This window comes from Ranitomeya variabilis, chromosome 2, assembly GCF_051348905.1.
Source record: "Ranitomeya variabilis isolate aRanVar5 chromosome 2, aRanVar5.hap1, whole genome shotgun sequence".
In the NCBI taxonomy this organism is placed as follows: Eukaryota; Metazoa; Chordata; class Amphibia; order Anura; family Dendrobatidae; genus Ranitomeya; species Ranitomeya variabilis.
The window spans coordinates 1,038,488,452-1,038,515,972 of NC_135233.1; the positions used below are offsets into that span (position 1 = coordinate 1,038,488,452).

The 27,521-nt window shown below is 46.0% G+C and overlaps 1 protein-coding gene across 5 annotated transcripts in view; it reads right to left on the bottom strand.

The window, feature by feature from the left end:
• The window catches only part of ADAM17 (ADAM metallopeptidase domain 17), a 211,211-nt gene that overhangs the window by 113,664 nt on the left and 70,026 nt on the right, over positions 1-27,521 (bottom strand). For 4 of the 5 annotated variants that reach the window (XM_077291408.1, XM_077291409.1, XM_077291407.1 and 1 more), the window contains 4 exons: positions 11,498-11,601; positions 9,661-9,795; positions 1,391-1,521; positions 1,122-1,200 (listed from right to left, as the gene is read on the bottom strand). In XM_077291408.1, the coding sequence (XP_077147523.1) occupies positions 1,122-1,200; positions 1,391-1,521; positions 9,661-9,795; positions 11,498-11,601 (449 nt within the window). The remainder of the gene's footprint in view (positions 1-1,121; positions 1,201-1,390; positions 1,522-9,660; positions 9,796-11,497; positions 11,602-27,521) is intronic. The other variant, XM_077291410.1, reaches the window with a different exon arrangement.

Here is a 27,521-nt window from a genome sequence, read left to right on the forward strand (position 1 = left end):
CACCTCATCAGTGCAAAGCAAGAGATCAGATTTGACTGTATGGCAACCTCGGAGGCCTAAGGGGTAAAATCTCTCCTTGTGGATAGTGACATGCCAGAGTAAGGAGGTTATTCGACCTGCAATGCTCCTCTGTTTAATGAAATATGCAAATTGGCTCTTCAGAGAAGGAGTTGGATTCTAGCGCCACCTATTGGAAGTAGCAATCCTAACTGTCACTATCAACCCTATAACGAGCCTTGCTATATAACGTTTTGGTTTTTTTTAAAGTCACTTCATTTTAGTCTTGCGGTATTCATTGCTGTCTTATAAGTAAAAGTCTTCACAATGGTGCGCACGGTTCTTGAATGCTGTGCAAAGCCAAAAATCATCTTTAGCGCAAAATTACTTTGAATAGTAAATACACCAGCGCCCCTAAATATATAATATATTGAAAGCAATGCTAATCAAACTGCTAGATGCCAGAGATACTAGTAGAATATTCACCAATATAAAACATACAGAATGATCTCTGCACTATTCGTATGTCTATGGCAATTGCTTAAAAGACAATGCCTTGCATAAAGGACAACTCCTGGAAGGGAAACTAATAGAAGTTGCTAACAATACCCAATGGCAAAAAGATCAACTAATTAATTTAAAAAAAACAAAAAAAAACAAGACATTTTAGTTAGTTGATCTTTTTGTAATTGTGTATGGTTTTACACAATTAAGGCGCAAGCTGAAGGTTTTACAATGGCCCTCACAGTCCCCTGATCTGAACATCATTGAAAATCTGTGGCTAGACCTCAAAATAGCAGTGCATGCAAGACGACCCAGGAATCTCACAGAACTTGAAGAATGTTCTAAGGTAGAATGGATGAAAATCCCTCAAACAAAAATTGAAAGACTTTTGTCTGGCTACAAAAAGCGTTTACAGGCTGTGATACTTGCAAAAGGAGGTGCTACTAGGTACTATCCATGCAGGGTGCCCAAACCTTTACATCAGCCAATGGAAATGTGTCATGTTTACCGTTATCCCTTTTGGAGATCATTTCATCTTCAACTTGCTTAACTGTTCACAGTTGACCAGGGGTGCCCAAACTTTTACATGCCACTGTATATACACTGTAGAAATCACTTACCCAACATATTAATGCTCAGTTTGTCTATGAAGTCCCAGATCCTCTCGATCACATCTTGCACTTGTTTCTCACATTTTCCCTGTAAGAAAAAGCACACGAGAAATGGAGAATGGGTGCCCCTGTAGCTATTCACCACGAGCAGATTTCAGGAGGCGGGCGACACTTGTGCTTCGCCCCGACTGTATACACACGGAACGCTCTAAGCGGTGACTCCGATGATCAGAGTCTAAATATCTGGAAGCTTCAGATACAGACAGGTGACCGCTTACATTGCCATCACAGAAGCCCACGGTGCACGGCTTTCCTTTCCGTAGCAAACGGTTCTGCTTGGAGGCGTCCGTGTACGGGCTGCAGGTCCCATCGCTGTTCCGGCAGCAGACTTTACATGAATTCTCAGTTTCTGAAAGAACAAGACAAAATTATATCCTAGACAATTGGGCATTTTGAGCCAAAAAATGTATAATAGTTCTAATATTAAAGGAAAAGTCTTGAATTCCTCTTTATAGTCATAGATTTCTATTCAATGCATCTGACACTAGGGGGCGCTTACAGTTGCACAGTTCCCATGCAGAGAGTGGAGTATCTGTCCACACGACCACAATAAGGCTACTTTCACACTAGCGTCGGGAACAACCCGTCGCTGTGCGTCGGGCCGAGGTTCCCGACGCTAGCGTGGTCTCCGCCGCACAACGGGGGCAGCGGATGCATTTTTCCCACGCATCCGCTGCCCCATTGTGAGGTGCGGGGAAGTGCGGGGAGGTGGGGGCGGAGTTCCGGCCGCGCATGCGCGGTCGGAAAAAGCGGACCGTCGGGAGCAAAAAACGTTACATGTAACGTTTTTTTCTCCCGACGGTCCGCTACCACACGCCCAAGCGTCGCAAAACGGACGCAACGTTTTGCAATGCGTCGCAAATGCGTCGCTAATGTTAGTCTATGACGAAAAAACGTATCCAGCAAGAACTTTTGCTGGATGCGTATTTTCGGCAAAACGACGCATTTGCGACGTATTGCAGTTAACGCTAGTGTGAAAGTAGCCTAAGCCGTACACTCCTTAGAGGTGGCCTATACAATTTAAATTGTAAGGCTCGGTTTGAGTTTGCCAAAAGACATGTGGAAGACTCTCCAAATGTATGGAGGAAGGTGCTGTGGTCAGAGGAGACCAAAATTAAACTTTCTGGTCACCAAGGTAAACGTTATGTCTGGCGCCAAACCAACACAGCTCATCACCCCAAGAACACCATCCCCACAGTGAAACACAGTGGTGGCAGGCATCAAGCTGTGGAAATGTTTTTCAGCAGCAGGGACAGGGAAAATGGTCTGTGTTGAAGGGAAGATGGATAGTGTCACATACAGAGATATTTTTGAGCAAAACATGGTTAAGTCTGTTAGTGATTTGAGACTGGGGTGTAGATTCACCTTCCTCAAGACAATGACCCAAAGCATACTGCTAAAGCAACACTCGCGTGGTTTAAGGGGAGATTTGTAAATGTTTTGGAGCGGCCTCGTCAAAGCCCAGACCTCAATCCATTGAGAATCTGTGGTCAGACTTGAACATTGCTGTTCATAAGAGGAAACCATCTAACGTGAAGAAGCTGGAGCAGTTTTAGCTTGAAGAATGGGCAAAAAATCCCAGTGTCCAGATGTGGAAAATTTGTAGAGACTTATTCAAAGCGACTTGCAACTGTAATTTCTGAAAAAGGAGGCTCCACAAAGTACTGACTTTAGGGGGTGAACAGTTATGCACACTGAAGGCCAGTGATTGTCCTATTTGTTGTTTGCTTCACAATAAAAAGAAAAACAAATGTTCAGAGTTATAGGCATGTTCTTTACATGAACTGATGCAAACCCTCAAAACAACAGTGAAATTCCAGGTTGTGAGGTAGAAAAACATTAAAAATGCCAAGGGGGTGAATACTTTTGCAAGCAACTGACTGTAAATCTAATATATAAAGCTGAATGTGTGTATGTGTGTGTGTGTGTGTGTGTGTGTATGTCCGGGATTGGCATCTGAACCGTCGCAGCTACAGCCACAAAATTTTGCACAGTCACACGTCTGGACCCCGAGAGCGTCAAAGCTATGTTGTGAGGTGAAATTTTAACCCCGCGCTTTCCAATTCACCAAACAATTTTGCCCCTATCTACATAATGGGGAAAAAGTGAAAGGAAAAGTGTTGGAGGCAAAGTAACAGCTGCCAGATGTGAACAAGGGGGACTTAAAGAATGAGAGCGATGGCGCCAAAGAGTATATACCGTACAGTTGCTAAGGTGGGGCCCCGACATGGGATAATCACCACACCACCACGGGGATATGAACACACACACAAAATGCGCCACACACTACCACGTGCTCGAACACATATACCACCCTCAGCGCACATTTCACCACACATACACCAACCTCGCCACATAAAAGTCGAAACACAAAAGTCGCCGCTCAAAACTCGCCACGCGCAAAACTCTCCACATGCAAAACTCGCCACACGTGCAAAACTCACCTCATGGAAAACTCGCCACACGCAAAACTTGCACACGCGGAAAAATTGCCACATGCACAAAAGTTGCAACACATGCAAAAGTTGCCTCACACAAAACTTGCACATACTCAAAAGGCACCACACATAAAACTCGCCACGCGCAAAACTCGCCATGCGCAAAACTTGCTGCACACAACTTGCTACACTAACCTGTCACATGCAACTCGACACACAAAAAGTTGCTACACGCATGTCGCCACACGCAACTCAACACACACAACTTGACACACGAAACTCGCCCTAAAACACACACAAGTCTGGTATTATCCTTCAAAAATAAAAATCTGATTAATAAGCAGACAAACTACAAGAGCAACAAATGTACCATATAGGAATCCGGCAGCTGTCAGTCACATGACCAGTCTATTATGTGTATGTGTGAGCTAATATATACTGCCAGGGGGTGGGCTTACTGTTGGCTGGGGATTTATCAGGCTGCCAATTTAGCTTACAAATACTGAGGTAAAAATACTGACCAAATAACGTGTGAACGAGGTCTAATACAGGAGGAGATGACATACAGATATATACTGTATACAGGAGGAGATGACACACAGGTATATACTATATACAGGAGGAGATGACACAGATATATACTATAGACAGGAGAGATGACACAGGTATATACTATATAGAGGAGGAGATGACACACAGATATATACTATATACAGGAGGAGATGACACAGATATATACTATAGACAGGAGAGATGACACAGGTATATACTATATACAGGAGGAGATGACATACAGGTACATAAAACATACAGCAGGAGATGACATACAGGTATATACTATATACAGGAGGAGATGACACACAGGTATATACTATATACAGGAGCAGATTACCTACAGGTATATAGTATATACAGGAGGAGATGACATACAGGTATATGCTATGTATAGGAGATGACATACAGGTATATACTATATACAGGAGGAGATGACACACAGATATATACTATATATAGGTGAGATGACACAGGTATATACTATATACAGGAGGAGATTACATACAGGTATATACTATATACAGGGGACATGACACACAGCAGGTATATACTATATACAGGGAAGATGACATACAGGTATATACTATATACAGGAGATGACATACAGGTGTATACTATATATAAGGGAGATGACAAACATGTATATACTGAGGTGAAAATGAGAGGTGTGAGGTGAAAATGAAAAGGTGTGAGTGCAAAATGAGAGGAGTGAGGGAAAATAGTGGAGTGATCGGAAAATGACAGATGTGAGGTCGAAATGACAAGTGTTAGGGGGGAATGAGAGGAGTGAGGGGGAAAATAAGAGGAGTGAGGGGGAAAATAAGAGGTGTGAGGGAGAAAATGAGAGATGTGAGGGGGAAAATGAAAGATGTGATGGGGAAAATGAGAGATGTGAAGGGGAAAATGAGAGGCGTGATGGGAAAATAAGAGAAGTGAGGTGCTATAACTAACCACAGATATTTACTATGCCCAGGCAACGCCGGGCTCTTCAGCTAGTATAATATATATTGTTATAACAGTTAACATAAAATCCTGATTTAGACAATGCGTCATTTTCTGATGACATGTTCATTAACACGAACTAACTTTGCTTCTTGTGTCTGCCACTAGGGGGCGATCAGGAGGTTACATCACTGGTTTACTATTGAGCTCAATGGGAGTTGTAGATACGCAGGAGGGGAGAGGAGACGATAAAAGGCGGGACTGGAGTGGAGGGGGGAGAGAGAGACACGATAAAAGACGGGACTGGAGTACAGGGGGAGAGGAGACGATAAGACCGGGGACTGGAGTACAGGGGGAGAGGAGACGATAAGACCGGGGACTGGAGTACAGGGGGAGAGAGAGAGACACGATAAAAGACAGGGGACTGGAGTACAGGGGGAGAGAGAGAGAGGGATATGGAAAATTGAATGAATATTAAAAAATAAAAGAATGGGAACATTTTATAAAAAGTTTATATAAACTGTATGTGACATGAAACCATTACATAACGTCATTTTCTGATTATATATTTATTCACTTTGAATCTATTGAGTGAAGAAAAAAACCCTCTGTCTCCTATAAAGATATATTGTGAAATTAATGTGACACAGGATTTTGAGAAAAAAAAAAAACGTGTAATGTCTGGAGTGACACTTATGGCCAGTTAGAAATTCAACAGATAAAGTGACAGGTGACGGCTGGATGTGACGCTGCACAGATGGATGAGACGCTGCACGTCTGGATGTGACACTGCACGGATGGATTTCACGCTGTACGGCTGGAGGCGACGCTGTACGACTACCAGGGGCGGATTATAATAGGGTCAATCTGGGCGGTAGCCCAGGGCCCAGCGGTGTGGGGGGGCCCTTGACTACCGCTCAGATTGCCCGCCGCCAGTCAGGGCATTACTGCCCTGACTGGCGTATGGGCCCGGTGGGCAGAGAGGGGGCCTGCATCGGGCCCCGTCTCATCTGCTCACCGGGCCCATACCGGCGCTGCGGCAGTTTCACCTATTGACGTGCGGCCGTGCGCCCGCACGTCAATAGTTAACAACAGCCACCAGCCAATTGGAGGCTGGCAGCTGAAGTCAGCAGGCACAGCGCACACGTCGCCGGCGTATGACGTCATTGTCAGTCGCCGGCGAGTGCGCGCTGCTGGAGGGAGCTTCGCCGCTGGAGCGCTGGTCAGGTGAGGAGAACTCGTTTTTTTTTTTCTTCTTTGCGAACGGCCAGATTGCTGGAGACACTGGGGGCAATGCTGGAGAGGAGACACTGGGGCAGATTGCTGGACAGACTGGGGGCAATATTGGAAACACTGGGGCAGATTGCTGGATCATGCACTGTGGGCAATATGCTCGACGGACTGGGGGCAATATGCTGGAGACACTGGGGCAGATTGCTGGACACACTGGGGGCAATATACTGGACACACTGTGGGCAATATGGTGGACACATGGGGCAATATGCTGGACAGACTGGAGCAGAATGCTGGACACACTGGGGGCAATATGCTGGAGACACTGGGGCAGAATGCTGGACACACTGGGGCAGAATGCTGGACACACTGGGGCAATATGCTGGAGACACTGGGGCAGATTGCAGAACACACTGGGGCAGAATGCTGGACACACTAAGGCAGATTGCTGGAGAGGAGACACTGGGGCAGATTGCTGGACAGACTGGGGGCAATATTGGAGACACTGGGGCAGAATGCTGGACACACTGGGGGCAATATGCTGGACACACTGGGGGCAATATGCTGGACACACTGGTGCAGAATGCTGGACACACTGGGGCAGAATGCTGGACACACTGGGGCAGAATGCTGGACACACTGGGGCAGAATGCTGGACACACTGGGGCAGAATGCTGGACACACTGGGGCAGAATGCTGGACACACTGGGGCAGAATGCTGGACACACTGGGGCAGAATGCTGGATATACTGGGGAAGAATGCTGGAGACACTGGGGCAGAATGCTGGAGACACTGGGGGCAATATGCTGGAGACACTGGGGGCAATATGCTGGATACACTGGGGCAGATTGCTGGACAGACTGGGGGCAATATGCTGGAGACACTGGGGCAGATTGCTGGACACACTGGGGGCAATATGCTGGACACACTGGGGACAATATGCTGGACACACTGGGGCAGATTGCTGGACACACTGGGGGCAATATGCTGGACAGACTGGGGCAGAATACTGGACACTGGGGCAGAATGCTGGACACACTGGGGCAGAATGCTGGGGGCAATATGCTGGAGACACTGGGGCAGAATGCTGGACACACTGGGGCATATTGCTGGACAGATTGGGGGCAATATTGGAGACACTGGGGCAGAATGCTGGGCACACTGGGGCAGATTGCTGGGCACACTGGGGGCAATATGCTGTACACATTGGGGGCAGGACTGGAGGCATGGGCAGAATGTAGATACGGGGCATGATTGGAGACACGGGGCAGAATGAAAGACATGGGGCAGGATGGATACGATGGAGACAGATGGGGCAGGATGGGGAGATCATATGGGGTAGAATGGATACTCGTGAGGGCAGGATGCGACAACATATGGCTGGAGCCAAGAATGAGATACACGGGGCCAGGATGGCGAATATTATTACCATAGGGGCTAATTAAGGAATATTATTACTGCAGTGATGTATTTATTTTATTTTTTGAGTATATTGTCTTAAATGGGGGGGCGGTCCTGTTACTGTGTAGAGTGACACTATGTCGCCTTTTTTTCTTCATGTGGTGTAATGTAGAAGTTGGGAAAAATTAAGTAATGTGTTCTGCAAGTGGAGCTCTAGATAACTGTGCTATTTCCTGCAGAAACGAGTCCTGGCTGAAAGAAATGATGGCAGTCTGTGCTGGATGAAAGATGAAGGACTTCACCTAGAGACGTCACTGGTGAGTCAGTGTTACCTATACACTGACACTATACACTGTACACTATATACAGAGCTTCTGTGTATAATGTCACCGGTGATCACTGTATAACCTCTACACAGACACTGCATACTAAGTACAGATCTCCTGTGAATACTGGCACTTACGGTGATAGTATTGTGTTTTTTTTTGTTTTGTTTTTTTTATTACTGATCAGTATTGTAGTATTCAGTCACTATGTGGTGGTAATATGTGGTCTGGAAATGGTGTTGTGGTATTTGTTCCTTGTATGTGCTATTTGGTCACCAAGTGGTGGTAATATGTGGTCTTGACATGGTGTAGCGGTATTTGTTCCTTGTATGTGATATTATTCGATCACTGTGGTTGTAATTTGTGGTCTGGTCATGGTGGTATTTGTTCCTTGTATGTGATATTATTGGTCAAAATATACCTAAATTGTATTGCATATTTTAACAAATATTTAATAGGTTACAGTAGAGTAGAGCCTGGCCAAAAGTGTCTACCGTGTTATGGTGGCGGCTTACAAAATCTTTGTCACATGACCCCATCACATGACCCCGTCATATGACCGGGGGGGGCCCACAGTGTCTGAACAGCCCGGGGCCCTGGCTACCCTTAATCCACCCCTGACGGCTGGATGGGACGCTGTACGGCTGGATGGGACGCTGTACGGGTTGGATGGGACGCTGTACGGCTGGATGGGACGCTGTACGGCTGGATGGGACGCTGCATGGCTGGATGGGACGCTGCACGGCTGGATGGGACGCTGCACGGCTGGATGGGACGCTGCACGGCTGGATGGGACGCTGTACGCTGAATGTGACGCTGCACGGATGGATGTGACGCTGCACGGATGGATGTGACGCTGCACGGATGGATGTGACGCTGTACGGTCGGATGTGACGCTGTACGGCCGGATGTGATGCTGCACGGATGTATGTGACGCTGCACAGTAGGTTGTGACGCTGCACGGATGGAAGTGACGCTGCACGGATGGATGTGACACTGTACGGCCGGGTGTGACGCTGTACGGCCGGATGTGACGCTATACACGGGGTTATGTACGTACATTTTGGACGAGTCATTCTCTAAATAAGCTAAACAGCAATTACATAACATGAAATCATAAGTGATTACTGCTGAGAACTAATCCTGCAAACTAGCATTAATCACCCTGCAGCAGGGCCGGGGTTCATTTCTCCAGTTCTCTGCTCAGTATAATTTGCCTGAAGGGAAAAAAAAAGCAAAACGCCCGGGAAAAATGGCCTCAATACAGTGTGAAGCATTACACAGTTCAATGTGCTGTCCAGAAATGTCCGGACGTGGCGGCTCCTGGGAGAAGAAGAGCTGCTCGTAGCCAACCTCCAAAAGTAGAGTCCGGTATGGAGAAAGCCCCTCTAATAAATCAGAATATCGGAGAACCCCCCGTCTAGCTTCATGTGATGGTTCTGCATACAGCAGCCGATCACACTCACCAGGACCAGGGAATATTAGGGGTGGTCCGGGATATTAGGGGTGGTCCGGGATACTGGGGGCGTGTGCGGCTCGCCCGCTGTGCCGCTGCGCGGCTCGCATGCTGTGCCGGCGCTGTACACACTCACCGTTGCAGGCGCAAGACTTGAGGTCCATCTCTATCTCACAGAACGGGCGACATTCCCCATTCATGCATTTTCCCAGATCTACACACACTGTGTCATTAGCTGCATTTCCGGGCGCAGGACACTCACTGCTGTTCCCTGTGGATAGGCAGAAAGTGAAGGGCATGAAACATCCTGGACAGTCTATAATGGAGCATGCTGCACATAGATATACATGGCCAAATAAAGCTAAAAAAATATATTAATATAATAATAATAGAATATATATTTAAAACAACCAACGTTGGCAAAACAAGTTTCTATGCCCATGACAACACTTCTTGGCTTTGTGCTCTGTCAGCTATGAGCACTATAGCATTGACCTATGTTTTAATAATCTCTGATGTGACGAAGGTTGTCCACTTCTGAAGACATTTTCTTTTTTAATTTAATTGCATGTATTTGGGGATAAAATTAATTTTTGCAAATTAAAAATTTGGCTTTTCCAGGCTTTTGGTTTCCCTTCGCATTCAACTTCGATGTGATCTGGGGTCATAAATCTGCCATGAGGAGCTCAGAAAAACAGATAAAAGAATTAAGATCTCCACCACTAGATGGTCAGAATAAGCTTACTGACAGATACTCAGCTACCGTGTTTTTCCGACTAGAAGACGCACTTTTTCCCCCAAAAAATTGTGAGGAAAATGGGGGGTGCGTCTTATAGTTGGAATACAGGCTTACCGGCAGTGTGGCAGCGGAAGAGGTGCGGGGATGATAATTCGCAGTGAGCGGTATGGCGTGAGCAGGGTCCCTTCCACAGGTGAGGTGACGCCGTGGCCCGGTATCCAAGGCGAGAAGCAGAGCTGGGTGAGTCACGGCTTTCTCGGTGGCGGCGGCCATCCTCCTGAGGCCACGCGTGCGCGCAGATTGAGTTTTCTGTTTCCTGGGGCTTCAGGAAAATGGCCGCGGGAGGCCGCGCTTTTCCTGAAGCCGAGTTCGCAGATTGAGATCTCGGCTTCAGGAAAATGGCCGCTGCGATCTCCATCAGCAGAGTACTCAATCTGCGCACGCACAGCCTCAAGAAGATGGCCGCCGCCACCGAGAAACTGGTGATTAACACAGCTCTGCTGCTCACCTTGGATACCGGGCCGCGGCGTCACCTCACCTGAGGAAGTGACCGCACATCTCCCGCCGCCACAGCACTGCCGCAACCCCCCCATGGACACCAGGCCATGGCACCGCCCACCTAAGCAGGAAGGCACCCTGCCCAGGAGCACGCCGTACCGCCCACCGCGCCTCAGCATCACTGCACCTCTGCTGACACCATGCCTCCTGTGACCCTGCTCTGCCACCGCCTGCCCTCAGGTAAGAAATTCGGACAATAAGACGGACCACCAGCTTATAAAAAAATCTTTTTTTCTGCAATTTTCACCCCAAATTTGGGGTGCGTCTTATGGTCCGGTGCGTCTTATAGTCCGAAAAATACAGTAACTCTTTCTGCAGCCAGCAGTAAACCGTGCAACACAGAAGATATAAAAGAATTTGTTAATGAAACCTAAACCTAATATGATTTTCAGCTAACAATACATGCAATTTAGCAAGGAAATAAAAATAGACTGGAGTAAGATTTCTGGAGAGTTGCAGGCCACTGTACAGACGAGTCCGATTCCCAGAGAATAGTATGCCTAGTAATGAATTGGGTGTCTCTGACTCCACCATGCCCCTTCATCAAGCCCGGCATGAACAACACTGCTCTTGATGAAACAGGGTCACTGACTATTGTAAAAAAAACAAAAAAACAAGGACTCCCAAGTGACAGATGCCCTGAAAAGTAAAGTGCGGTGAATCTGGCAGCACGTACCTGTGCAGTAGGACTCGCCCTTGCAGGTGGCGTTTATAGCTTCTTGGCATTTCTTTTGTGCAGTTTCGAACTGGCAATTCTTGCAGCACGGACTGTTCCGATCACTGGAACAATGGAGGATTTAGAAAAAATTACTTTTAAGATTTAAAGACCCTCCTAACCCAACACACTGTATGGCTTAGAAAACATAAAGGCTGACACTGAGGGTGACCATGCACCGTGGTATATTACAGTCTTTTTCGCAATTTCCCTTTCTCCACCAACCAGCTATAACTTTTTTTTTTTATATTTCTCCATCCGCACAGCCATAAAAAGGCTTATATCTTTGCAGCAGTAGTATTTTTGTAGAACACAATTCATTTTACGGTATAATGTATTAACCCCTTCACCTCCAAGGGTGGTTTGCACATTAATGATCAGGCCAATTTTTACAATTCTGACCACTGTCCCTTTATGAGGTTATAACTCTGGAACGCTTCAACGGATCCTAGTAATTCTGACACTGTTTTCTCGTAACATATTGTACTTCATGATAGTGGTAAAATTTCTTCGATATAACTTGCGTTTATTTGTCAAAAAAACGGAAATTTGGTGAAAATTTCGCAATTTTCCAAATTTGAATTTTTATGCAATTAAATCACAGAGATATGTCACACAAAATACTTAATAAGTAACATTTCCCACATGTCTACTTTACATCAGCACAATTTTGGAACCAAAATTTTTTTTTGTTAGGGAGTTATAAGGGTTAAAAGTTGACCAGCAATTTCTCATTTTTACAACACCATTTTTTTTTTAGGGACCACATCTCATTTGAAGTCATTTTGAGGGGTCTATGTGATAGAAAATACCCAAGTGTGACACCATTCTAAAAACTGCACCCCTCAAGGTGCTCAAAACCACATTCAAGAAGTTTATTAACCCCTCAGGTGTTTCACAGGAATTTTTGGAATGTTTAAATAAAAATGAACATTTAACTTTTTTTCACACAAAATATACTTCAGCTCCAATTTGTTTTATTTTACCAAGGGTAACGGGAGAAAATGGACCCCAAAAGATGTTGTACAATTTGTCCTGAGTGCGCCGATACCCCATATGTGGGGGTAAACCACTGTTTGGGCGCATGACAGAGCTCGGAAGCGAAGGAGAGCCATTTGACTTTTCAATGCAAAATTGACTGGAATTGAGATGGGATGCCATGTTGCGTTTGGAGAGCCCCTGATGTGCCTAAACATTGAAACCCCCCACAAGTGACACCATTTTGGAAAGTAGACCCCCTAAGGAACTTATCTAGAGGTGTGGTGAGCACTTTGACCCACCAAGTGCTTCACAGAAGTTTATAATGCAGAACCGTAAAAATAAAAAATCATATTTTTTCACAAAAATTATCTTTTAGCCCCCAATTTTTTATTTTCCCAAGGGTAAGAGAAGAAACTGGACCCCAAAAGTTGTTGTACAATTTGTTCTGAGTACGCCGATACCCAATATGTGGGGGTAAACCACTGTTTGGGCGCATGGGACAGCTCGGAAGGGAAGGAGCGCCGTGTGACTTTTCACTGCAAAATTGACTGGAATTGAGATGGGATGCCATGTTGCGTTTGGAGAGCCACTGATGTGCCTAAACATTGAAACCCCCCCACAAGTGACACCATTTTGGAAATTAGACCCCCTAAGGAACTTATCTAGAGGTGTGGTGAGCACTTTGACCCACCAAGTGCTTCACAGAAGTTTATAATGCAGAGCCGTAAAAATAAAACAAAACTTTTTCCCACAAAAATTATTTTTTAGCCCCCAGTTTTGTATTTTCCCGAGGGTAACGAGAAATTGGATGCCAAAAGTTGTTGTCCAATTTGTCCTGAGTACGCTGATACCCCATATGTGGGGGGGAACCACCGTTTGGGCGCATGGGAGGGCTCGGAAGGGATGGAGCACCATTTGGAATGCAGACTTAGATAGAATGGTCTGCAGGCTTCACATTGCGTTTGCAGAGCCCCTAATGTACCTAAACAGTAAAAACCCCCCACAAGTGACACCATTTTGGAAAGTAGACCCCTAAGGAACTCATCTAGATGTGTTGTGAGAGCTTTGAACCCCCAAGTGTTTCACTACAGTTTATAACGCAGAGACGTGCAAATAAAAAATATTTTTTTTTCCACAAAAAATATTTTTTAGCCCCCAGTTTTGTATTTTTCCAAGGGTAACAGGAGAAATTGGACCCTAAATATTGTTGTCCAATTTGTCCTGAGTACGCTGATACCTGATATGTGGGGGGGAACCACCGTTTGAGCACATGGCAGAGCTCGGAAGGGAAGGAGCATCATTTGGAATGCAGACATAGATGGATTGGTCTGCAGGCGTCACATTGCGTTTGCAGAGCCCCTAATGTACCTAAACAGTAGAAACCCCCACAAGTGACCTAATATTGGTAACTAGACCCCCCAAGGAACTTATCTAGTTCATGCAAATAAAAAATATTTTTTTTTCCACAAAAATTATTTTTTAGCCCCCAGTTTTGTATTTTCCCAAGGGTAACAGGAGAAATTGGACCCCAAAAGTTGTTCTCCAATGTGTTCCGAGTACGCTGATACCCCATATTTTGGGGTAAACCCCTGTTTGGGCGCACGGGAGAGCTCGGAAGGGAAGGAGCACTGTTTTACTTTTTCAACTCAGTATTGGCTGGAATTGAGATCGGACGCCATGTAGCGTTTGGAGAGCCCGATTGTGCCTAAACAGTGGAAACCCCGCAATTATAACTGAAACCCTAATCCAAACACACCCCTAACCCTAATCCCAACGGTAACCCTAACCACACCTCTAACCCAGAAACACCCCTAACCCTAATCCCAACCCTATTCCCAACCGTAAATGTAATCCAAACCCTAACTTTAGCCCCAACTCTAACCCTAACTTTAGCCCCAACCCTAACTGTAGCCTTAACCCTAGCCCCAACCCTGTTGTGATCCGCTTTTTGGCTCCCCTGGTGGTGGCTGGTGGTACTGGAGACTTGTGTGTGCTTTCTGCCTCAGCTCACCTGCTTCCATCAGTTTTGGGAGTTCCCTATTTAGCCTTGCTCTCCAGTCACTTCCTTGCCGGTCATCATTGTAACCTGAGTCATTCAGTTGCATGTTCCTGCTACTAGTCTGCTGATCAGCTAAGTGGACTCTTGTCCTTATTGTTTTGTTTTTCTTGTCCAGTTTACAGTTTTGTCATTTCCTGTTACTGGAAGCTCTTGTGGACTGAAATTGCCACTCCTGTGTCATGAGTTGACACAGGAGTCTTAAAGTAATTTCAGGATGGGTTTTTGAAAGGGTTTTTCAGCTGACCGTGAAGTCCTCTTTTGTATCCTTCCTCTATCTAGTAAGTGGACCTCGCTTTGCTAAATCTACCTTCATACTGTGTATGTCTTTTCCTCTGAACTCACCGTTAATATACGTGGGGGCTACTATCATCTTTGGGGAATTTCTCTAGAGGTAAGCCAGGTCTGTTCCTTCCTCTTCCAGGCGTAGTTAGTTCTCCGGCTGGTGCATGGCATCTAGGCAGCCGTAGGAATGCTTCCTGGCTACTGTTAGTTGTGTGGTAGATTTAGGTCACGGTCAGCTTGAGTTTCCATCACCCGAGAGCTAGTCTGTTATTTTTGTGTTTCTGATGTTCCCATGCCATTGGGGAATCATGACAGTATGACCGGCCACTGTTAAAGTAATTGGCAGAAGAAAGGAGAGTAAAAGAAGTCTGTAGATTTTTATTTTTTTTTTCCCTCTCATGTTTGCTACTTAGTTGGCTCAGTTGTATTTCTGCTCTATTTACAGCCTTGCCTTTCTCTCCTTCTAATCCTTGAATGGCTCTGATCTCTCCGGTTTAAGGATGGACCCTCAGAGTTTGGCTGCAGGTTTAAATAATCTTGCTACGAAGGTTCAGAATTTACAAGATTATGTTATACGTACTCCTATTTCTGAACCTAAGATTCCTACACCAGAGGTATTTTCCGGAGATAGATCTCGGTTTCTGAATTTCAAATGTAATTGTAAATTATTCCTTTCTCTCAGACCTCACTCCTCTGGAGATCCTGTTCAGCAGGTTAAGATTGTGATTGCGCCATAGATCTGATTCCAGGCAGTACATTTCCAAAGGGTCGTTTGTTTAACCTATCTGTACCTGAGCATGCTGCCATGCGAGAATATGTTAAGGAGTCCCTGGAAAAGGGACATATTCGTCCTTCTCCATCACCTTTAGGAGCTGGGTTTTTCTTTGTCTCTAAAAAGGATGGCTCGCTGAGGCCTTGTATTGATTATCGACTCCTGAATAAAATTACTGTCAAATATCAGTATCCGTTGCCGCTGCTTACTGATTTGTTTGCTCGCATAAGGGGGGCTAAGTGGTTCTCCAAGATTGATCTCCGTGGGGCGTATAATTTGGTGCGAATTAAGCAAGGGGATGAGTGGAAAACCGCATTTAATACGCCTGAGGGCCACTTTGAGTATTTAGTAATGCCTTTCGGCCTTTCTAATGCGCCTTCAGTTTTTCAGTCCTTTATGCATGATATTTTCCGTGAATATCTGGATAAATTTATGATTGTGTATTTGGACGATATTTTGATTTTTTCTGAGGACTGGGAGTCTCATGTTCAGCAGGTCAGGAGGGTTTTTCAGGTCTTGCGGGAGAATTCTCTGTGTGTAAAGGGTTCTAAGTGTGTTTTTGGGGTTCAAAAGATTTCCTTTTTGGGGTACATTTTTTCCCCTTCTTCTGTTGAGATGGACCCTGTCAAGGTTCCGGCTATTTGTGACTGGACGCAGCCTACTTCTCTAAAGGGTCTTCAGAAGTTCTTGGGCTTTGCTAATTTTTATCGTCGATTTATAACTGGTTTTTCTGGTGTTGCTAAGCCTCTTACGGATTTGACTAAGAAGGGTGCTGATGTTGCCAATTGGTCCTCTGCCGCTGTGGAGGCCTTTCGGGAACTTAAGCGCCGCTTTTCGTCTGCCCCTGTGTTGCGCCAGCCCGATGTCTCTCTCCCCTTTCAGGTTGAGGTCGATGCTTCCGAGATCGGAGCGGGGGCGGTTTTGTCGCAGAAAAGTTCCGATTGCTCAGTGATGAGACCTTGTGCGTTCTTTTCTCGAAAATTTTCTGCCGCCGAAAGAAATTATGATGTCGGTAATCAGGAGCTTTTGGCCATGAAGTGGGCATTTGAGGAGTGGCGTCATTGGCTTGAGGGTGCTAGACATCAGGTGGTGGTTTTGACTGATCACAAGAATCTGATTTATCTTGAGTCTGCCAGGCGCCTGAATCCTAGACAGGCGCGCTGGTCGTTGTTTTTCTCTCGGTTTAATTTTGTGGTCTCATATCTACCAGGTTCTAAGAATGTGAAGGCGGATGCCCTTTCTAGGAGTTTTGAGCCTGATTCCCCTGGTGATTCGGAACCTACAGGTATCCTTAAGGATGGGGTGATATTATCCGCTATTTCCCCAGATCTGCGACGTGCTTTGCAAGAGTTTCAGGCGGATAGACCTGATCGCTGTCCACCTGGTAGACTGTTTGTTCCTGATGATTGGACCAGTAGAGTCATCTCGGAGGTTCATTCTTCTACGCTGGCGGGTCATCCTGGAATTTTTGGTACCAGGGATTTGGTGGCTAGATCCTTCTGGTGGCCATCTCTGTCTCGTGATGTGCGTGTTTTTGTGCAGTCTTGTGATGTGTGTGCTCGGGCCAAGCCTTGTTATTCTAGGGCTAGCGGGTTGTTGTTGCCCTTGCCTATTCCGAAGAGGCCTTGGACGCACATCTCGATGGACTTTATTTCTGATCTTCCTGTCTCTCAGAGGATGTCTGTTATCTGGGTGGTGTGTGACCGTTTTTCTAAGATGGTTCATTTGGTGCCATTGCCGAAGTTGCCTTCCTCGTCTGAGTTGGTTCCTTTGTTTTTTCAAAATGTGGTTCGCTTGCATGGTATTCCTGAAAATATCGTTTCTGATAGGGGTACCCAGTTCGTTTCTAGATTTTGGCGGGCATTCTGTGCCAGGTTGGGCATTGATTTGTCTTTTTCGTCTGCCTTCCATCCTCAGACTAATGGCCAGACGGAGCGTACTAATCAAACTTTGGAGACGTATTTGAGGTGTTTTGTGTCTGCGGATCAGGATGATTGGGTTGCCTTTTTGCCGTTGGCGGAGTTTGCTCTTAATAATCGGGCCAGTTCTGCCACTTTGGTTTCCCCTTTCTTTTGCAATTCGGGGTTTCATCCCCGTTTTTCTTCTGGTCAGGTGGAGTCTTCGGATTGTCCTGGAGTAGATGCTGTGTGTTGTGAATTTGCTTTTTGCTCCCTCTAGTGGTTACTAGTTTTTTGACTCTGGTTTTTCTGTCATTCCTTTTATCCGCACCTGGGTCGTTAGTTAGGGGTGTTGCTATATAAGCTCCCTGGACCTTCAGTTCTATGCCTGGCAACGTAGTTATCAGAGCTAGTCTGCTGTGCTCTTGTCTACTGATCCTGGTTCCAGTTATATCAGCTAAGTCTGCCTTTTGCTTTTTGCTATTTGTTTTGGTTTTGTATTTTTGTCCAGCTTGTTCCAAATCTATATCCTGACCTTTGCTGGAAGCTCTAGGGGGCTGGTGTTCTCCCCCCGGACCGTTAGACGGTTCGGGGGTTCTTGAATTTCCAGTGTGGATTTTGATAGGGGTTTTTTTGACCATATAAGTTACCTTTCTTTATTCTGCTATTAGTAAGCGGGCCTCTCTGTGCTAAACCTGGTTCATTTCTGTGTTTGTCATTTCCTCTTACCTCACCGTCATTATTTGTGGGGGGCTTCTATCCAGCTTTGGGGTCCCCTTCTCTGGAGGCAAGAAAGGTCTTTGTTTTCCTCTACTAGGGGTAGCTAGATTCTCCGGCTGGCGCGTGTCATCTAGAATCAACGTAGGAATGATCCCCGGCTACTTCTAGTGTTGGCGTTAGGAGTAGATATATGGTCAACCCAGTTACCACTGCCCTAGGAGCTGGATTTTTGTATTCTGCAGACTTCCACGTTCCTATGAGACCCTCGCCATTGGGGTCATAACAGTTTGCCAGGCCAGTATTAAATGTTTAATGCATTGCAGAAGAGGGATTATAAGAAAGAAGATTGAGTTTTTTTTTTTTTTTTCTTCTTCCCCTTTACCTCAGAGTGGCTATGCTTGCTGCAGACATGAATGTCCAGACCTTGATTACAAGTGTGGACCAGCTGGCTACTCGTGTGCAGGGCATACAAGACTATGTTATCAGAAATCCTAGGTCAGAACCTAAAATACCGATTCCTGAACTGTTTTCCGGAGACAGGTTTAAGTTTAGGAATTTCGTGAATAATTGTAAATTGTTTTTGTCCCTGAGACCCTGTTCATCTGGAGATTCTGCTCAGCAAGTAAAAATTGTTATTTCGTTCTTACGTGGCGACCCTCAGGATTGGGCTTTTTCGCTGGCGCCAGGAGATCCGGCATTGGCTGATCTTGATGCGTTTTTTCTGGCGCTCGGTTTACTTTATGAGGAACCCAATCTTGAGATTCAGGCAGAAAAGGCCTTGCTGGCTATGTCTCAGGGGCAGGACGAGGCTGAAGTGTATTGCCAAAAATTTCGGAAATGGTCCGTGCTGACACATTGGAACGAGTGTGCACTGGCCGCTAATTTTAGAAATGGCCTTTCTGAAGCCATTAAGAATGTTATGGTGGGTTTTCCCATTCCCACAGGTCTGAATGATACTATGGCACTGGCTATTCAAATTGACCGGCGGTTGCGGGAGCGCAAAACCGCAAATTCCCTCATGGTGTTGTCTGAACAGACACCTAATTCGGTGCAATGTGATAGTAAAACCGCAAATTCCCTCATGGTGTTGTCTGAACAGACACCTGATTTAATGCAATGTGATAGAATCCTGACTAGAAATGAGCGGAAAATTCATAGACGCCGGAACGGCTTGTGCTACTACTGTGGTGATTCTACACATGTTATCTCAGCATGCTCTAAACGTATAGCTAAGGTTGTTAGTCCTGTCACCGTTGGTAATTTGCAACCTAAATTTATTCTGTCTGTAACTTTGATTTGCTCACTGTCATCTTATCCTGTCATGGCGTTTGTAGATTCAGGTGCTGCCCTGAGTCTCATGGATCTCTCATTTGCTAAGCGCTGTGGTTTTACTCTTGAACCATTAGAAAATCCTATCCCTCTTAGGGGTATTGATGCTACACCATTGGCAGCAAATAAACCGCAGTATTGGACACAGGTTACCATGTGCATGACTCCTGAACACCGCGAGGTGATACGTTTCCTGGTTTTACATAAAATGCATGATTTGGTTGTTTTAGGGCTGCCATGGTTACAGACCCATAATCCAGTCCTGGACTGGAAGGCTATGTCAGTCTCAAGTTGGGGCTGTCGTGGTATTCATGGGGATTCCCTGCCTGTGTCTATTGCTTCTTCTACGCCTTCGGAAGTTCCGGAGTATTTGTCTGATTATCAGGATGTCTTCAGTGAGTCTGAGTCCAGTGCACTGCCTCCTCATAGGGACTGTGACTGTGCTATAGATTTGATCCCAGGCAGTAAATTTCCTAAGGGAAGACTGTTTAATCTGTCGGTACCTGAACATACCGCTATGCGTTCATATATCAAGGAGTCTCTGGAGAAAGGACATATTCGTCCGTCTTCTTCCCCTCTTGGTGCGGGATTCTTTTTTGTGGCAAAAAAGGACGGATCTTTGAGACCTTGTATTGATTATCGGCTTTTAAATAAGATCACTGTCAAATTTCAGTATCCTTTACCACTGTTGTCTGACTTGTTTGCCCGGATTAAGGGTGCCAAGTGGTTTACCAAGATAGACCTTCGTGGTGCGTACAACCTTGTGCGCATTAAGCAAGGTGATGAATGGAAAACCGCATTCAATACGCCCGAAGGTCATTTTGAGTACTTGGTGATGCCTTTTGGGCTCTCCAATGCGCCTTCAGTTTTTCAGTCCTTTATGCATGACATTTTCCGGAAGTATCTGGATAAATTTTTGATTGTTTATCTGGATGATATTTTGGTTTTTTCTGATAATTGGGATTCGCATGTGGAGCAGGTCAGGTTGGTCTTTAAAATTTTGCGTGAAAATTCTTTGTTTGTCAAGGGCTCAAAGTGTCTCTTTGGTGTACAGAAGGTTCCCTTTTTGGGGTTCATTTTTTCCCCTTCTGCTGTGGAGATGGACCCAGTCAAGGTCCGAGCTATTCTTGATTGGACTCAGCCCTCGTCAGTTAAGAGTCTTCAGAAGTTCTTGGGCTTCGCTAACTTCTACCGTCGTTTTATCGCTAATTTTTCTAGCATTGTGAAACCTTTGACGGATATGACCAAGAAGGGCTCCGATGTAGCTAACTGGGCTCCTGCTGCCGTGGAGGCTTTCCAGGAGTTGAAACGCCGGTTTACTTCGGCGCCTGTTTTGTGCCAGCCTGACGTCTCACTTCCCTTTCAGGTTGAGGTGGATGCTTCGGAGATTGGGGCAGGGGCCGTTTTGTCGCAGAGAGGCCCTGGTTGCTCTGTTATGAAACCTTGTGCCTTTTTCTCTAGGAAGTTTTCGCCTGCCGAGCGAAATTATGATGTGGGCAATCGGGAGTTGTTGGCCATGAAATGGGCATTTGAGGAGTGGCGTCATTGGCTCGAGGGTGCTAAGCATCGTGTGGTGGTCTTGACTGATCACAAAAATCTGATGTATCTCGAGTCTGCTAAACGCCTTAATCCGAGACAGGCCCGCTGGTCATTGTTTTTCTCCCGCTTTGATTTTGTTGTCTCGTATTTACCAGGTTCAAAGAATGTGAAGGCCGATGCTCTTTCTAGGAGCTTTGTGCCTGATGCTCCTGGAGTCGCTGATCCTGTTGGTATTCTTAAAGATGGAGTTATCTTGTCAGCTATTTCTCCGGATCTGCGACGTGTGTTGCAGAGATTTCAGGCTGATAGGCCTGAGTCTTGTCCACCTGACAGACTGTTTGTCCCGGATAAGTGGACCAGCAGAGTCATTTCCGAGGTTCATTCCTCGGTGTTGGCAGGTCACCCGGGAATTTTTGGCACCAGAGATCTGGTGGCCAGGTCCTTTTGGTGGCCTTCCTTGTCAAGGGATGTGCGGTCATTTGTGCAGTCCTGTGGGACTTGTGCTCGAGCTAAGCCTTGCTGTTCTCGTGCCAGCGGTTTGCTCTTGCCCTTGCCTGTCCCGAAGAGACCTTGGACACATATCTCCATGGATTTCATTTCTGATCTTCCGCTATCTCAGGGCATGTCCGTTATCTGGGTGATATGTGATCGCTTCTCCAAGATGGTCCATTTGGTTCCTTTGCCTAAGCTGCCTTCCTCTTCCGATCTGGTTCCTGTGTTTTTCCAGAACGTGGTTCGTTTGCACGGCATCCCTGAGAATATTGTGTCAGACAGAGGATCCCAGTTCGTTTCCAGGTTCTGGCGATCCTTTTGTAGTAGGATGGGCATTGATTTGTCGTTTTCGTCTGCTTTCCATCCTCAGACTAATGGACAGACGGAGCGAACCAATCAGACTTTGGAGGCTTATTTGAGGTGTTTTGTCTCTGCTGATCAGGACGATTGGGTGACATTCTTGCCGTTGGCTGAGTTTGCCCTTAATAATCGGGCTAGTTCCGCCACCTTGGTTTCGCCTTTTTTCTGCAACTCTGGTTTCCATCCTCGCTTTTCTTCGGGTCATGTGGAGCCTTCTGACTGTCCTGGGGTGGATTCTGTGGTGGATAGGTTGCAGCAGATCTGGAATCATGTGGTGGACAACTTGAAGTTGTCACAGGAGAAGGCTCAGCGCTTTGCCAACCGCCGCCGCGGTGTGGGTCCCCGACTACGCGTTGGGGATTTGGTATGGCTTTCTTCCCGCTTTGTTCCTATGAAGGTCTCCTCTCCCAAATTTAAACCTCGTTTTATTGGGCCTTACAAGATATTGGAAATCCTTAATCCTGTATCTTTTCGTCTGGATCTTCCTGTGTCGTTTGCTATTCACAATGTATTTCATAGGTCCTTGTTGCGGCGGTACATTGTGCCTGTAGTTCCTTCTGCTGAGCCTCCTGCTCCGGTGTTGGTTGAGGGCGAGTTGGAGTACGTGGTGGAGAAGATCTTGGATTCTCGCCTCTCCAGGCGGAGGCTTCAGTACCTGGTCAAGTGGAAGGGCTATGGTCAGGAGGATAATTCCTGGGTGGTCGCCTCTGATGTTCATGCGGCCGATTTAGTTCGTGCCTTTCATGCCGCTCATCCTGATCGTCCTGGTGGTCGTGGTGAGGGTTCGGTGACCCCTCACTAAGGGGGGGGTACTGTTGTGAATTTGCTTTTTGCTCCCTCTAGTGGTTACTAGTTTTTTGACTCTGGTTTTTCTGTCATTCCTTTTATCCGCACCTGGGTCGTTAGTTAGGGGTGTTGCTATATAAGCTCCCTGGACCTTCAGTTCTATGCCTGGCAACGTAGTTATCAGAGCTAGTCTGCTGTGCTCTTGTCTACTGATCCTGGTTCCAGTTATATCAGCTAAGTCTGCCTTTTGCTTTTTGCTATTTGTTTTGGTTTTGTATTTTTGTCCAGCTTGTTCCAAATCTATATCCTGACCTTTGCTGGAAGCTCTAGGGGGCTGGTGTTCTCCCCCCGGACCGTTAGACGGTTCGGGGGTTCTTGAATTTCCAGTGTGGATTTTGATAGGGTTTTTTTTGACCATATAAGTTACCTTTCTTTATTCTGCTATTAGTAAGCGGGCCTCTCTGTGCTAAACCTGGTTCATTTCTGTGTTTGTCATTTCCTCTTACCTCACCGTCATTATTTGTGGGGGGCTTCTATCCAGCTTTGGGGTCCCCTTCTCTGGAGGCAAGAAAGGTCTTTGTTTTCCTCTACTAGGGGTAGCTAGATTCTCCGGCTGGCGCGTGTCATCTAGAATCAACGTAGGAATGATCCCCGGCTACTTCTAGTGTTGGCGTTAGGAGTAGATATATGGTCAACCCAGTTACCACTGCCCTAGGAGCTGGATTTTTGTATTCTGCAGACTTCCACGTTCCTATGAGACCCTCGCCATTGGGGTCATAACAGCTGTGGTGGATCGGTTGTATCGGATTTGGGAACAAGTGGTGGACAATTTGAATTTGTCCCAGGAGAGGACTCAGCGGTTTGCTAACCGCCAGCGTCGGGTTGGTCCTCGCCTTCGTGTTGGGGACTTGGTGTGGTTGTCTTCCCGTTTTGTCCCAATGAGGGTTTCTTCTTCTAAATTTAAGCCTCGGTTCATCGGTCCCTATAGGATTTTGGAGATTATTAACCCTGTTTCCTTTCGTTTGGACCTTCCGGCATCTTTCGCTATCCATAATGTGTTCCATCGGTCGTTGTTGCGGAGATACGAGGTGCCGGTGGTTCCTTCTGCTGGGCCTCCTGCTCCTGTGCTGGTTGAGGGTGAATTGGAGTACGTTATAGAGAAGATCTTGGACTCCCGTATTTCCAGGCGGAGACTCCAGTACCTGGTTAAATGGAAGGGCTATGGTCAGGAAGATAATTCTTGGGTAACTGCCTCTGATGTTCATGCCTCGGATTTGGTTCGTGCCTTTCATAGGGCTCATCCAGGTCGCCCTGGCGGTTCTTGTGAGGGTTCGGTGCCCCCTCCTTAAGGGGGGGGTACTGTTGTGATCCGCTTTTTGGCTCCCCTGGTGGTGGCTGGTGGTACTGGAGACTTGTGTGTGCTTTCTGCCTCAGCTCACCTGCTTCCATCAGTTTTGGGAGTTCCCTATTTAGCCTTGCTCTCCAGTCACTTCCTTGCCGGTCATCATTGTAACCTGAGTCATTCAGTTGCATGTTCCTGCTACTAGTCTGCTGATCAGCTAAGTGGACTCTTGTCCTTATTGTTTTGTTTTTCTTGTCCAGTTTACAGTTTTGTCATTTCCTGTTACTGGAAGCTCTTGTGGACTGAAATTGCCACTCCTGTGTCATGAGTTGACACAGGAGTCTTAAAGTAATTTCAGGATGGGTTTTTGAAAGGGTTTTTCAGCTGACCGTGAAGTCCTCTTTTGTATCCTTCCTCTATCTAGTAAGTGGACCTCGCTTTGCTAAATCTACCTTCATACTGTGTATGTCTTTTCCTCTGAACTCACCGTTAATATACGTGGGGGGCTACTATCATCTTTGGGGAATTTCACTAGAGGTAAGCCAGGTCTGTTCCTTCCTCTTCCAGGCGTAGTTAGTTCTCCGGCTGGTGCATGGCATCTAGGCAGCCGTAGGAATGCTTCCTGGCTACTGTTAGTTGTGTGGTAGATTTAGGTCACGGTCAGCTTGAGTTTCCATCACCCGAGAGCTAGTCTGTTATTTTTGTGTTTCTGATGTTCCCATGCCATTGGGGAATCATGACACAACCCTAGCCCCAACCCTAACCCTAGCCCTAACCCTAGCCCTAACCCTAGCCCTAACCCTAGCCCTAACCCTAGCTCTAACCCTAGCTCTAAGCCTAGCTCTAACCCTAGCCCTAATGGAAAAATGGAAATAAATACATTTTTTAAATTTTTTTATTTTTCGCTAACTAAGGGGGTGATGAAGGGGGGTTTGATTTACTTTTATAGCGGGTTTTTTAGCGGATTTTTATGATTGGCAGCTGTCACACACTGAAAGACGCTTTTTATTGCAAAAAATATTTTTTGCAGTACCACAGTTTGAGAGCTATAATTTTTCCATATTTGAGTCCACAGAGTCATGTGAGGTCTTGTTTTTTGCGGGACGAGTTGATGTTTTTATTGGTAACATGTTCGGGCACGGAAGATTTTTTGATCGCTTTTTATTCCGATTTATTCAGCTATTCATGAATTTCTTTTGGGGGAGGCGTTTATACCGTTCCACGTTTGGTAAAATGGATAAAGCAGTTTTATTCTTCGGGTCAGTACGATTACAGCGATACCTCATTTATATCATTTTTTTAATGTTTTGGCGCTTTTATACGATAAAAACTATTTTATAGAAAAGATAATTATTTTGGCATCGCTTTATTCTGAATACTATAACTTTTTTATTTTTTCGCTGATTATGCTGTATGGCGGCTCGTTTTTTGCGGGACAAGATGACGTTTTTCAGTGGTTCCATGGATATTTATATCCGTCTTTTTGATCGCGTGTTATTCCACTTTTTGTTTGGCGGTATGAGAATAAAGCGTCGTTTTTGTGCCTCGTTTTTTTTTTTTTTTCCTACGGTGTTCACTGAAGGGGTTAACTAGTGATATAGTTTTATAGGTGGGGTCGTTACGGACGCGGCGATACTAAATATGTGTACTTTTATTGTTTGATTTTTTTTTATTTAGATAAAGAAATGTATTTATGGGAATAATATTTTTTTTTTCTTTTTTTTTTTTTTTTACACATGTGGAAATTTTTTTTTTAACTTTTTTACTTTGTCCCAGGGGGGGACATCACAGAACGCCGATTTGACAGTTTGCACAGCACTCTGTCAAATCGGCGATCTTACTTCCAGCAGTGCAGGCTGCAGCTTTCATCTGCACCCGGAAGTAATCCCTGCAGGACCCGGATGCAGCCCCGTGGCCATTTTGGATCCGGGGCCTGCAGGGATACGAGGTAAGAGACCCTCGCAGCAACGCGATCACATCCGGGGGTCTCAGGGAAGCACGCAGGGAGCCCCCTCCCTGCGCGATGCTTCCCTGTACCGCCGGCACACCGCGATCATGTTTGATCGCGGTGTGCCGGGGGGTCAATGTGCCGGGGGCGGTCCGTGACTGCTCCTGGCACATTGTGCCGGATGTCAGCTGCGATAGGCAGCTGACACCCGGCCGCGATCGGCCGCGCTCCCCCCGCGAGCGCGGCCGATCGCGCTGGACGTACTATTCCGTCCTTGGGAATTAGGGCCCACCCCACATGGACGGAATAGTACGTCCATTGGCAGAAAGGGGTTAAAAAAAAAAAAAGAAAAAAAGAAAGAAAGGAGTACAATGTTAAAAAGGAAACAAAAAAGAAGAATTTTGCCATTCTTTTTTGAGTTTTGTTTCTACAGTCCTCACCGTGCGGTAAAACTGATCTGGCAATATGATCAGAGTTTGCGCTCATCATTGCTGGTAAGAGGCAGCGGCCGGCCGGATAATGAAGCAGTCACATAGGATAGGTAATCACTTAAAGGGGTTGTCCAGGCTTTGGACACAAGTCTGCAGTCACTTGATATGACTGTAGACTAGTAAATCCTCAAAGTGCACACTGTCAAGATTCTCCGGCGCCAGGAGCAGTTGGTCATGTGTCCGTAAGTATGCGATATTCAAACTGGTCACATTCTGACTAGACATGTCCGGCCTCTCTCATTTCACTTACACTGAGTGAGGCCGAGCACGTCTAGTTGGCACATGATCACGTGTACGCAAATCACATACTTACGGTCATGCGCCCACACCTTCCTGTGACCGGAGAATCCGGACAGCAGTAAGAATTCACCAGTCTGCAATCACAGAGTGACTGCAGACATGAACCCACAGAAATAATTAGAACGGAGCCACATATAAGTCCTCAAGCGGACAGAAAAAACTCCACCACAATACATATATAATCCGACAAAGGAGTTTGCACAACTGCCATATAAAGTATAAAATATATTAATATTTATTTAGTTAACATCATAATATACAAAGGGTACAAATGTTTAATAGCACAAAAAGTTAATGTCCAAATAACTATATGAAAGACCGATACAGGTAACAGGCACCACATAGCACACCAATAGTAAAAGACTGGAGGTCACAGGTTCAACATATCAAGTAATTTAAGAGCATGTATATCCAGCAAGTCCTATGGACCTTCTACTAGCAATAAGTCAATAACCATATAGAGGACTGGACCTCACCCATACTCAGTCGTGGTGTGTATGCAGCAGCACCAGCCCTGCTGCATACACACCACGACTGAGTATGGGTGAGGTCCAGTCCTCTATATGGTTATTGACTTATTGCTAGTAGAAGGTCCATAGGACTTGCTGGATATACATGCTCTTAAATTACTTGATATGTTGAACCTGTGACCTCCAGTCTTTTACTATTGGTGTGCTATGTGGTGC